This window comes from Chiloscyllium plagiosum, unplaced genomic scaffold, assembly GCF_037043375.1.
Source record: "Chiloscyllium plagiosum isolate Xiang-an unplaced genomic scaffold, Cpla_swu_hap1 HiC_scaffold_3, whole genome shotgun sequence".
Classification (NCBI taxonomy): domain Eukaryota; kingdom Metazoa; phylum Chordata; class Chondrichthyes; order Orectolobiformes; family Hemiscylliidae; genus Chiloscyllium; species Chiloscyllium plagiosum.
The window spans coordinates 160,879,450-160,895,210 of NW_028270141.1; the positions used below are offsets into that span (position 1 = coordinate 160,879,450).

General features: G+C 39.8%; 2 protein-coding genes across 5 annotated transcripts in view; both read left to right on the forward strand.

Moving 5' to 3' along the window:
* LOC122552344 (phosphofurin acidic cluster sorting protein 2) overlaps nt 1-15,761 on the forward strand; it is a 772,803-nt gene that overhangs the window by 573,571 nt on the left and 183,471 nt on the right. The window lies entirely within an intron of this gene.
* The window catches only part of LOC148151795 (uncharacterized), an 86,340-nt gene that overhangs the window by 57,786 nt on the left and 12,793 nt on the right, over nt 1-15,761 (forward strand). Inside the window, exon 2 of the mRNA XM_087975810.1 lies at nt 13,281-13,627. Coding sequence (XP_087831936.1) covers nt 13,281-13,627 — 347 coding nt within the window. The remainder of the gene's footprint in view (nt 1-13,280; nt 13,628-15,761) is intronic.

A 15,761-nucleotide genomic window follows, 5' to 3' on the forward strand; every position in this document is an offset into this window, starting at 1 on the left:
CATTAAACCCATTGATCCCATTAAACCCACAGATCACACTAAACCCACAGATCACATTAAACCCACAGATCACATTAAACCCACAGATCACATTAAACCACAGATCACACTAAACCCAAAGATCACATTAAACCCACAGATCACATTAAACCCATAGATCACATTAAACCCACAGATCACATTAAACCCATAGATCACATTAAACCCACAGATCACATTAAACCCACAGATCACGTTCAACCCACAGATCACATTAAACCCACAGATCACATTAAACCCACACATCCCATGAAACCCACAGATCACACTAAACCCACAGATCAGATTAAACCCACAGATCACATTAAACCCACAGATCACATTAAACCCACAGATCACATTAAACCACAGATCACACTAAACCCAAAGATCACATTAAACCCACAGATCACATTAAACCCATAGATCACATTAAACCCACAGATCACATTAAACCCACAGATCACATTAAACCCATAGATCACATTAAACCCACAGATCACATTAAACCCACAGATCACGTTCAACCCACAGATCACATAAAACCCACACATCACATTAAACCCACAGATCACACTAAACCCACAGATCAGATTAAACCCACAGATCACATTAAACCGATAGATCACATTAAACCCACAGATCACAATAAACCCACAGATCACATTAAACCCACAGATCACATTAAACCCACAGATCATACTAAACCCACAGATCACATTAAACCCATACATCACATTAAACCCATACATCACATTAAACACACAGATCACACTAAACCCACAGATCACATTAAACCCACAGATCACATTTAACCCACAGATCTCACTCAACGCACAGATAACATTAAACCCACAGATCCCACTGAACCCAAAGATCACGTTAAACCCACAGATCACATTAAACCCACAGATCACGTTCAACCCACAGATCACATTAAACCCACACATCACATTAAACCCACAGATCATACGAAACCCACAGATCAGATTAAACCCACAGATCACACTAAATCCAGAGATCACATTAAACCCACAGATCACACAAATCCCACAGATCACATTAAACCCACAGATCACATTAAACCCATACATCACATTAAACCCATACATCACATTAAACCCACAGATCACACTAGACCCAAAGATCACATTAAACCCATAGATCACACGAAACCCATGGATCACATTAAACCCAAAGATCACATTAAACCGACAGATCACACTAAACCCACAGATCACATTAAACCCACAGATCACACTAAACCCACGGATCATATTAAACCCATAGATCACATTAAACCCATAGACACACTAAACCCACAAATCACATTAAGCCCACAGATCATATTAAACCCACAGATCACATTAAACCCATAGACACACTAAACCCACAAATCACATTAAGCCCACAGATCACACTAAACCCATAGATCTCTTTAAACCCACAGATCACATTAAACCCACAGATCACGTTAAACCCAAAGATCACAGTAAACCCACTGATCACGTTAAACCCATAGATCACATTAAACCCACCGTTAACATTAAGCCGATAGATCACGTTAAGCTCACACATCACGTTAAACCCACAGATCACATTGAGCCCACAGATCACGTAAAACCCACAGATCACATTAAAACACAGATCGCACTTGTCCCACAGATCACATTAAACCCGTAGATCACATTAAAACACAGAATGCACTTGTCCCACAGTTCACATTAAACCCATTGATCCCATTAAACCCACAGATCACACTAAACCCACAGATCACATGAAACACGCAGATCACATTAAACCCACAGATTACATTAAACCCACAGATCCCACTGAACCCATAGATCACATCAAACCTACAGATCACGTTAAACCCACCGATCCAACTAAACCCACTGATCACGTTAAACCCACAGATCACATTAAACCCTCAGATCACATTAAACCACAGATCACACTAAACCCAAAGATCACTTTAAACCCACAGATCACATTAAACCCATAGATCACATTAAACCCACAGACCACATTAACCCACAGATCACATGAAACACACCGATCACATTAAACCCACAGATCACATTAAACCACAGATCACACTAAACCCAAAGATCACATTAAACCCACAGATCACATTAAACCCATAGATCACATTAAACCCACAGATCACATTAAACCCACAGATCACATTAAACCGATAGATCACATTAAACCCACAGATCACATTAAACCCACAGATCACGATAAACCCATAGATCACACTAAACCCACAGATCACATTAAACCCACAGATCACACTAAACCCACAGATTACATTAAACCCATAGATCACACTAAACCCACTGATCACATTAAACCCATAGATCACACAAAACCCACAGATCACATTAAACCCATAGATCACACTAAACCCACAGTTCACATTAAACCCAAAGATCACATTAAATCGAGAGATCACACTAAACCCACTGATCACATTAAACCCACGGATCATATTAAACCCACAGATCACATTAAACCCATAGACACACTAAACCCACAAATCACATTAAGCCCACAGATCACACTAAACCCATAGATCTCTTTAAACCCACATATCACATTAAACCCATAGATCACGTTAAACCCAAAGATCACAGTAAACCCACTGATCACGTTAAACCCATAGATCACATTAAACCCACCGTTAACATTAAGCCGATAGATCACGTTAAGCTCACACATCACGTTAAACCCACAGATCACATTGAGCCCACAGATCACGTAAAACCCACAGATCACATTAAAACACAGATCGCACTTGTCCCACAGATCACATTAAACCCATAGATCACGTTAAACCCACAGATCACATTAAACCCACAGATCACATTAAACCCACAGATCACTTTAACCCGTAGATCACATTAAAACACAGAATGCACTTGTCCCACAGATCACATTAAACCCATTGATCCCATTAAACCCACAGATCACACTAAACCCACAGATCACATTAAACCCACAGATCACATGAAACCCACAGATCGCACTAAGCCCACAGATTACATTAAACCCACAGATCCCACTGAACCCATAGATCACATCAAACCTACAGATCACGTTAAACCCACCGATCCAACTAAACCCACAGATCGCACTAAGCCCACAGACCACATTAAACCCTCAGATCACATTAAACACATAGATCACACTCAACCCACAGATCACGTTAAAAAAAGATCACATTAAACCCACACATCACATTAAACCCACAGATCACACTAGACCCATAGATCACATTAAACCCAAAGATCACACGAAACCCACAGATCACATTAAACCCACAGATCACATTAAACGCACAGATCACATTAAACCCACAGATCACATTAAACCACAGATCACACTAAACCCAAAGATCACATTAAACCCACAGATCACATTAAACCCACAGATCACACTAAACCCACAGATCAGATTAAACCCACTGATCACATTTAACCCACAGATCATATTAAACCCACAGATCACATTAAACACACAGATCACACTAAACCCACAGATCACATTAAACCCACAGATCACATTTAATCCACAGATCTCACTCAACGCACAGATCACATTAAACCCACAGATCCCACTGAACCCAAAGATCACGTTAAACCCACAGATCACATTAAACCCACAGATCACGTTCAACCCACAGATCACATTAAACCCACAGATCACATTAAACCCACAGATCACACTAAACTCACAGATCACACTGAACCCACAGATCACACAAAACCCACAGATCACGTTAAACACACAGGTCACATTAAACCCACAGATCAAACTAAACCCAGAGATCACAGTAACCCCACAGATCACATTGAATCCACAGGTCACATTAAACCCACAGATCACATTAAACCTATCGATCACGTTAAACCCACAAATCACACTACACGCACAGATCACATTAAATCCTTAGATCACATTAAACCCCAGATCACATTGAACACACAGATCACACTAAACCCACAGATCACATTAAACCCACAGATCACACTAAACCCACAGATTACATTAAACCCACAGATCACATTAAACCGATAGATCATATTAAACCCCCTGATCATATTAAAGCCATAGATCACATTAAGCCCAGAGATCACATTAAAACCACAGATCACGTTAAACTCACACATCACGTTAAACCGACTGATCACATTAAACCCGCAGATCACATTAAACCCACAGATCACATTAAACCCACAGATCACACTAAACCCATTAAAATCATAGACCACACTAAACCCACAGATTACGTTAAACACATAGATCACATTAAACCCACAGATCACATTAAACCCACAGATCATATTAAACCCACAGATCACATTAAACCCATAGATCACGTGAAACCCACAAATCACACTAAACCCACAGATCACATTAAACCCATAGAGCACATTAAAACCACAGATCGCACTATACACACAGTTCACATTAAACCCACAGATCACATTAAATCCAGGGATCACCTTAAACCACAGATCACACTAAACCCACAGATTACACGAAACTCACAGATCACATTAAACCCACAAATCACACTAAACCCACAGATCACATTATAACCACGGATCACATTAAACCCACAGATCACACTCAACCCACAGATCACATTAAACCCACAGATCACATTAAACCCATAGATCACACTAAACCCATAGATCACATTAAACCCACAGATCTCGTTAATCCCACAGATCACATTAAACACACAGATCACATTAAACCCATAGATCACCTTAAACCCACAGATCACATTAAATCCATGAATCACATTAAACCCCATTTCACATTAAATCCACAGATCACATTAAACCCACAGTTCACACTAAACCCGCAGATCACACTAAACCCATAGGTCACATGAAACCCGATGACATTAAACCCACAGATCACATTAAAACCACAGATCGCACGAAACTCACAGTTCACATTAAACCCACGGATCACATTAAACGCACAGATTACACTGAACCCACAGATCACACTAAACCCACAGATCACACTAAACACATAGATCACACAAAACCCACAGATCACATGAAACCCACCGATCACATTAAACCCACAGATCACATTAAACCCACAGATCACATTAAAACCACAGATCGCCCTAAACACACAGTTCACGTTAAACCCACAGATCACATTAAACCCACAGATCAATTAAACCCACAGATCACAATAAATCCACAGATCACACTAAACCCACAGATCACATTAAATCCATAGATCACATTAAACCCACAGATCACGCAAAACCCACAGATGACATTAAACCCACAAATCACACTAAAACCATAGATCACATGAAACCCACAGATCACGTTAAACCCACAGACCACATTCAACACACAGATCACATTAAACCCACAGATCACATTAAACCCAAACATCACATTAAACTCAAACATCACATTGAACCCACAGATCACATTAAACCCATAGATCACACTAAACCCACAGATCACATTAACCCCACAGATCACATTAAATCCATAGATCACATTAAACCCCAGAACACATTGAACACACAAATCACACTAAACCCACAGATCACATTAAACCCACAGATCACACGAAACCCACAGATCACATTAAACCCATAGATCACGTTAAACCTACAGATCACGTTAAACCCACAGATCACATTAAATCCATAGATCGCATTAGACCCCAGATCACATTGAACCCACAGATCACACTAAACCCACAGATCACATTAAACCCACAGATCACATTAAACCGATAGATCACGTTAAACCAACAGATCACATTAAACCCATAGATCACATTAAGCCCAGAGATCACATTAAAACTACAGATCACATTAAACTCACTCATCACGTTAAACCCACTGATTACATTAAACCCGCAGATCACTTTAAACCCACAGATCACATTAAACCCACAGATCACATTAAACCCACGGATCACATTATACCCACAGATTACATTAAACCCACAGATCATACTAAACCCACAGATCACACTACACCCACAGATCACATTAAACCCACAGATCACATTAAACGCACAGATCACACTAAACCCACAGGTCACATTAAATCCACAGATTACATGAAACCCACAGATCACGTTAAACCCACAGATCACATTAAACCCACAGATCACACTAAACCGACAGATCACATTAAACCCACAGATCACACTAAACCCACAGATCACACTAAACCCACAGATCACACTAAACCCACAGATCACGTTAAACCCACAGATCACACTAAAACCACAGATCACATTAAACCGACAGATCGCATTAAACCCAAACATCACATTGAACCCACAGATCAAACTAAACCCATAGATCACACTCAACCCACAGATCACATTAAATCCACACGTCACATTAAACCCACAGATCACATTAAACCCATAGATCACATTAAACCCATAGATCACTTTAAACGCACAGATCACACTAAACCCACAGATCGCATTAAACTCACAGATCGCATTAAACTCACAGATCACATTAAACCCACAGATCACATTAAACCCACAGATCATACTAAACTCACAGATCACATTAAAACTATAGATCACACAAAACCCACAGATCACACTAAACCCACAGATCACATAAAACCCACAGATCACATTAAACACATGCATCACATTAAACTCACAGATCACATTAAACCCACAGATCACATTAATCCCATAGATCACATTAAACCCACAGATCACACTAAACCCACAGATCACATTAAACCCACAGATCACACTAAACCCACAGATCACGTTAAACCCACAGATCACATTAAACACACAGATCACATTTAACCCACAGATCACGTTAACCCCACAGATCACATTAAACACACAGATCACATTTAACCCACAGATCACATTTAACCCACAGATCACATTAAACCCACAGATCACGCTAAACCCACAGATCACATTAAAACCATATGTCACACTAAACCCACAGATCACATTAAACGCACAGATCACATTAAACCCATAGATCACGTTAAACCCACAAATCACACTAAACCCACAGATCACATTAAACCCACAGATCACATTATACCCACAGATCACATTAAACCCACAGATCACGCTAAACCCACAGATCACATTAAAACCATATGTCACACTAAACCCACAGATCACACTAAACCCATAGATCACACTAAACCCACAGATCACATTAAACCCATAGAGCACATTAAACCCACAGATCGCACTAAACACACAGTTCACATTAAGCCCACAGATCACATTATACCCACAGATCATATTAAATCCAGGGATCACCTTAAACCACAGATCACACTAAACCCACAGATTACACGAAACCCACAGATCACATTAAACCCACAAATCACACTAAACCCACAGATCACATTATAACCACGGATCACATTAAACCCACAGATCACACTCAACCCACTGATCACATTAAACCCACAGATCACATTGAACCCACAGATCACATTAAACGCACAGATCACACTAAACCCACAGGTCACATTAAATCCACAGATTACATGAAACCCACAGATCACGTTAAACCCACAGATCACATTAAACCCACAGATCACATTAAACCCACAGATCACACTAAACCGACAGATCACATTAAACCCACAGATCACACTAAACCCACAGATCACACTAAACCCACAGATCACACTAAACCCACAGATCACGTTAAACCCACAGATCACACTAAAACCACAGATCACATTAAACCGACAGATCGCATTAAACCCAAACATCACATTGAACCCACAGATCAAACTAAACCCATAGATCACACTCAACCCACAGATCACATTAAATCCACACGTCACATTAAACCCACAGATCACATTAAACCCATAGATCACATTAAACCCATAGATCACTTTAAACGCACAGATCACACTAAACCCACAGATCGCATTAAACTCACAGATCGCATTAAACTCACAGATAACATTAAACCCACAGATCACATTAAACCCACAGATCATACTAAACTCACAGATCACATTAAAACTATAGATCACACAAAACCCACAGATCACACTAAACCCACAGATCACATAAAACCCACAGATCACATTAAACACATGCATCACATTAAACTCACAGATCACATTAAACCCACAGATCACATTAATCCCGTAGATCACATTAAACCCACAGATCACACTAAACCCACAGATCACATTAAACCCACAGATCACACTAAACCCACAGATCACGTTAAACCCACAGATCACATTAAACACACAGATCACATTTAACCCACAGATCACGTTAACCCCACAGATCACATTAAACACACAGATCACATTTAACCCACAGATCACATTTAACCCACAGATCACACTAAACCCACAGATCACGTTAAACCCACAGATCACACGAAAACCACAGATCACATTAAACCGACAGATCGCATTAAACCCAAACATCACATTGAACCCACAGATCAAACTAAACCCATAGATCACACTCAACCCACAGATCACATTAAATCCACACGTCACAGTAAACCCACAGATCACATTAAACCCATAGATCACATTAAACCCATAGATCACTTTAAACGCACAGATCACACTAAACCCACAGATCGCATTAAACTCACAGATCGCATTAAACTCACAGATCACATTAAACCCACAGATCACATTAAACCCACAGATCATACTAAACTCACAGATCACATTAAAACTATAGATCACACAAAACCCACAGATCACACTAAACCCACAGATCACATAAAACCCACAGATCACATTAAACACATGCATCACATTAAACTCACAGATCACATTAAACCCACAGATCACATTAATCCCATAGATCACATTAAACCCACAGATCACACTAAACCCACAGATCACATTAAACCCACAGATCACACTAAACCCACAGATCACGTTAAACCCACAGATCACATTAAACACACAGATCACATTTAACCCACAGATCACGTTAACCCCACAGATCACATTAAACACACAGATCACATTTAACCCACAGATCACATTTAACCCACAGATCACATTAAACCCACAGATCACGCTAAACCCACAGATCACATTAAAACCATATGTCACACTAAACCCACAGATCACATTAAACGCACAGATCACATTAAACCCATAGATCACGTTAAACCCACAAATCACACTAAACCCACAGATCACATTAAACCCACAGATCACATTATACCCACAGATCACATTAAACCCACAGATCACGCTAAACCCACAGATCACATTAAAACCATATGTCACACTAAACCCACAGATCACACTAAACCCATAGATCACACTAAACCCACAGATCACATTAAACCCATAGAGCACATTAAACCCACAGATCGCACTAAACACACAGTTCACATTAAGCCCACAGATCACATTATACCCACAGATCATATTAAATCCAGGGATCACCTTAAACCACAGATCACACGAAACCCACAGATTACACGAAACCCACAGATCACATTAAACCCACAAATCACACTAAACCCACAGATCACATTATAACCACGGATCACATTAAACCCACAGATCACACTCAACCCACTGATCACATTAAACCCACAGATCACATTGAACCCACAGATCACATTAAACCCATAGATCACACTAAACCCACAGTTCACATTAAACCCACAGATCACATTAAACCCACAGACCACATGAAACCCACAGATCACATTAAACCCACAGGTCACATTAATCCCCAGATCACAGTGAATACACAAATCACACTAAATCCACAGATCACATTAAACCTACAGATCACATTAAACCCACAGATCACATTAAACCCACAAATCACACTAAACCCACAGATCACATTATAACCACGGATCACATTAAACCCACAGATCACACTCAACCCACTGACCACATTAAACCCACAGATCACATTGAACCCACAGATCACATTAAACCCATAGATCACACTAAACCCACAGTTCACATTAAACCCACAGATCACATTAAACCCACAGACCACATGAAACCCACAGATCACATTAAACCCACAGATCACATTAATCCCCAGATCACAGTGAATACACAAATCACACTAAATCCACAGATCACATTAAACCTACAGATCACATTAAACCCACAGATCACATTAAACCCACAAATCACACTAAACCCACAGATCACATTATAACCACGGATCACATTAAACCCACAGATCACACTCAACCCACTGATCACATTAAACCCACAGATCACATTGAACCCACAGATCACATTAAACCCACAGATCACACTAAACCCACAGATCACATTAAACCCACAGATCACATGAAACACACAGATCACACTAAACCCACAGATCACATGAAATCCACACATCACATTAAATCCATGGATCACCTGAAACCACAAATCACACGAAAGCCACAGATCACACCAAATCCACAGATCACATGAAACCCACAAATCACACTAAACCCACAGGTCACATTAAACCCACAGATTACATGAAACCCACAGATCACGTTCAACCCACAGATCACATTAAAACCACAGATTACATTAAACCGAATGATCACATTAAACCCAAACATCACATTGAACCCACAGATCAAACTAAACCCATAGATCACACTAAACCCACAGTTCACATTAAACCCACAGATCACGTTAAACCCACAGATCACACTAAAACCACAGATCACATTAAACCGACAGATCACATTAAACCCAAACATCACATTGAACCCATAGATCAAACTAAACCCATAGATCACATTATAACGACAGATCACATTAAACCCACAGTTCACATTAAACCCACAGATCACATTAAACCCACAGATCACATTAATCCCCAGATCACATTGAATGCACAAATCACACTAAACCCACAGATCACATTAAACCCACAGGTCATACTAAATCCACAGATCACATTAAACCTAAAGATCACATTAAACCCACAGATCACATTAAATCCATAGATCGCATTAGACCCCAGATCACATTGAACCCACAGATCACACCAAACACACAGATCACGTTAAACCAACAGATCACATTAAACCCATAGATCACATTAAAACCGCAGATCTCGTTAAACTCACTCATCACGTTAAACCCACTGATCACATTAAACCCATAGGTCTCATGAAACCCGATCACATTTAACCCACAGAACACATTAAAACCACAGATCGCACTAAATACACAGTTCACATTAAACGCACAGATCACATTAAACGCACAGATCACACTAAACCCACAGATCACATTAAACCCATAGATTATGTGAAACCCCAAGATCACACGAAACCCACAGATCACATTAAACCCACAGATCATATTAAATCCATGGATTACGTTAATTACACAGATCACACTAAACCCATAGATTACACGAAACCCACAGATCACATTAAACTCACAGATCACATTAAACCCACAGATCACACTCAACCCACAGATCACATTAAACCCACAGATCACATTGAACCCACAGATCACATTAAACCCACAGATCACATTTCTCCCCAGATCACATTGAATGCACAAATCACACCAAACCCACAGATCACATTAAACCCACAGGTCATACTAAATCCACAGATCACATTAAACCTACAGATCACATTAAACCCACAGATCACATTAAATCCATAGATCGCATTAGACCCCAGATCACATTGAACCCACAGATCACACTAAACACACAGATCACATTAAACCCACAGGTCATACTAAATCCACAGATCACATTAAACGCATAGATCACATTTAACCCACAGATCACACTAAATCCACAGATCACATTAAACCCACAGATCACACTTAACCCATAGGTCACATGAAACCCGATCACATTAAACCACGATCACATTAAACGCACAGATTACACTAAACCCACAGATCACACTAAACCCACAAATCACACTAAACCCATAGATCACACAAAACCCACAGATCACATGAAACCCACCGATCACATTAAAACCACAGATCACATTAAACCCATAGATCACATTAAAACCACAGATCGCCCTAAACCCACAGATCACACTAAACCCACAGATCACATTAAATCCATAGATCACATGAAACCCACAGATCACACGAAACCCACAGATAACATTAAACCCACAAATCACACTAAACCCATAGATCACGTTAAACCCACAGATCACATTAAACCCAAACATCACATTGAACCCACAGATCACATTAAACAGATAGATCACACTAAACCCACAGTTCACATTAAACCCATAGATCACACTTAATCCACAGATCACATTAAACCCACAGATCATATTAACCTCACAGATCACATTAAATCCATAGATCACATTAAACCCCAGATCACATTGAACGCACAAATCACACTAAACCCACAGATCTCATTAAACCCACAGATCACACTAAACCCACAGATCACATTAAACCCATAGATCACGTTAAACCTACAGATCACGTTAAACCCACAGATCACATTAAATCCATAGATCGCATTAGACCCCAGATCACATTGAACCCACAGATCACACTAAACCCACAGATCACATTAAACCCACAGATCACATTAAACCGATAGATCACGTTAAACCAACAGATCACATCGAACCCATAGGTCACATTAAGCCCAGAGATCACATTAAAACTACAGATCACATTAAACTCACTCATCACGTTAAACCCACTGATTACATTAAACCCGCAGATCACTTTAAACCCACAGATCACATTAAACCCACAGATCACATTAAACCCACGGATCACATTATGCCCACAGATTACATTAAACCCACAGATCATACTAAACCCACAGATCACACTACACCCACAGATCACATTAAACCCACAGATCACATTAAACCCACAGCTCACACTAAACCCACAGATCACATTAAATCCACAAATTACATGAAACCCACAGATCATGTTAAACCCACAGATCACATTAAACGCACAGATCACACTAAACCGAAAGATCACATTAAACACACAGATCACACTAAACCCACAGATCACACTAGACCCACAGATCACATTAAACCCACAGATCACATTAAACCCACAGATCCCACTAAACCGACAGATCATATTAAATCCACAGAACACACTAAACCCACAGATCACATTAAACCCATATGTCACACTAAACCCACAGATCACATTAACCCACAGATCACATTAAACCCGCAGATCACATTAAACCCATAGATCACGTTAAACCCACAGATCACATTAAACCCACAGATCACATTAAACCCACAGATCACACTAAACCCACAGATCACATTAAACCCACAGATCACTTTAAACCCACAGATCACATTAAACCCATAGATCACGTTAAACCCACAGATCACATTAAACCCATAGATCACGTTAAACCCACAGATCACACTAAACCCACAGATCACATTAAACTCACAGATCGCACTAAACTCACAGATCACATTAAAACCATAGATCACGTTAAACCCACAGATCACACGAAACGCACAGATCGCATTAAACTCACAGATCGCACTAAACTCACAGATCACATTAAAACCATAGATCACACAAAACCCACAGATCACGTAAACCCACAGGTCACATTAAACCCACAGATCACACTAAACCCACACATCACATAAAACCCACAGATCACATTAAACACATGCATCACATTAAACTCACAGATCACATTAAAACCACAGATCACATGAATCCCATAGATCACATTAAACCCACAGATCTCACTAAACCCACAGATCACATTAATCCCACAGATCACATTAAACCCACAGATCACACTAAACCCACAGGTCACGTTAAACCCACAGATCACATTAAACACACAGATCACATTTAACCCACAGATCACGTTAACCCCACAGATCACATTAAACACACAGATCACATTTACCCCGCAGACCACATTTAACCCACAGATCACATTAAACCCACAGATCACGCTAAACCCACAGATCACATTAAACCCACAGATCACGCTAAACCCACAGATCACATTAAAACCATATGTCACACTAAACCCACAGATCACATTAAACCCACAGATCACATTAAACCCACAGATCACGTTAAACCCACAGATCACACTAAAACCACAGATCACATTAAACCGACAGATCACATTAAACTCAAACATCACATTGAACCCACAGATCAAACTAAACCCATAGATCACACTAAACCCACAGATCACATTAAATCCACAGGTCACATTAAACCCACAGATCACATTAAAACCCATAGATCACGTTAAACCACAGATCACACTAAACCCACAGATCGCATTAAACTCACAGATCGCACTAAACTCACAGATCACATTAAACCCACAGATAACACCGAACCCACAGATCACATTAAACCCACAGATCACACTAAACTCACAGATCACATTAAAACCATAGATCACACAAAACCCACAGATCACGTTAAACACACAGGTCACATTAAACCCACAGATCACACTAAACCCACACATCACATAAAACCCACAGATCACACTAAACCCACAGATCACGTTAAACCCACAGATCACATTAAACACACAGATCACATTTAACCCACAGATCACGTTAACCCCACAGATCACATTAAACACACAGATCACATTTAACCCGCAGACCACATTTAACCCACAGATCACATTAAACCCACAGATCACGCTAAACCCACAGATCACATTAAACCCACAGATAACGCTAAACCCACAGATCACATTAAAACCATATGTCACACAAAACCCACAGATCACATTAAACCCACAGATCATATTAAACCCACAGATCACATTAAACCCATAGATCACGTTAAACCCACAAATCACACTAAACCCACAGATCACATTAAACCCATAGAGCACATTAAAACCACAGATCGCACTAAACACACAGTTCACATTAAACCCACAGATCACATTATACCCACAGATCACATTAAATCCAGGGATCACCTTAAACCACAGATCACACTAAACCCACAGATCACACTAAACCCACAGATCACACTAAACCCATAGATTACATGAAACCCACAGATCACATTAAATCCACAAATCACACTAAACCCACAGATCACATTAAACCCACAGATCACACTAAACCCACAGTTCACATTAAACCCACAGATCACATTAAACCCACAGATCACATTAATCCCCAGATCACATTGAATGCACAAATCACACCAAACCCACAGATCACATTAAACCCACAGGTCATACTAAATCCACAGATCACATTAAACCTACAGATCACATTAAACCCACAGATCACATTAAATCCATAGATCGCATTAGACCCCAGATCACATTGAACCCACAGATCACACCAAACACACAGATCACATTAAACCAATAGATCACGTTAAACCAACAGATCACATTAAACCCATAGATCACATTAAAACCGCAGATCTCGTTAAACTCACTCATCACGTTAAACCCACTGATCACATTAAACCCATAGGTCACATGAAACCCGATCACATTTAACCCACAGAACACATTAAAACCACAGATCGCACTAAATACACAGTTCACATTAAACGCACAGATCACACTAAACCCACAGATCACATTAAACCCATAGATTATGTGAAACCCCAAGATCACACTAAACCCACAGATCACATTAAACCCACAGATCATATTAAATCCATGGATTACGTTAATTACACAGATCACACTAAACCCATAGATTA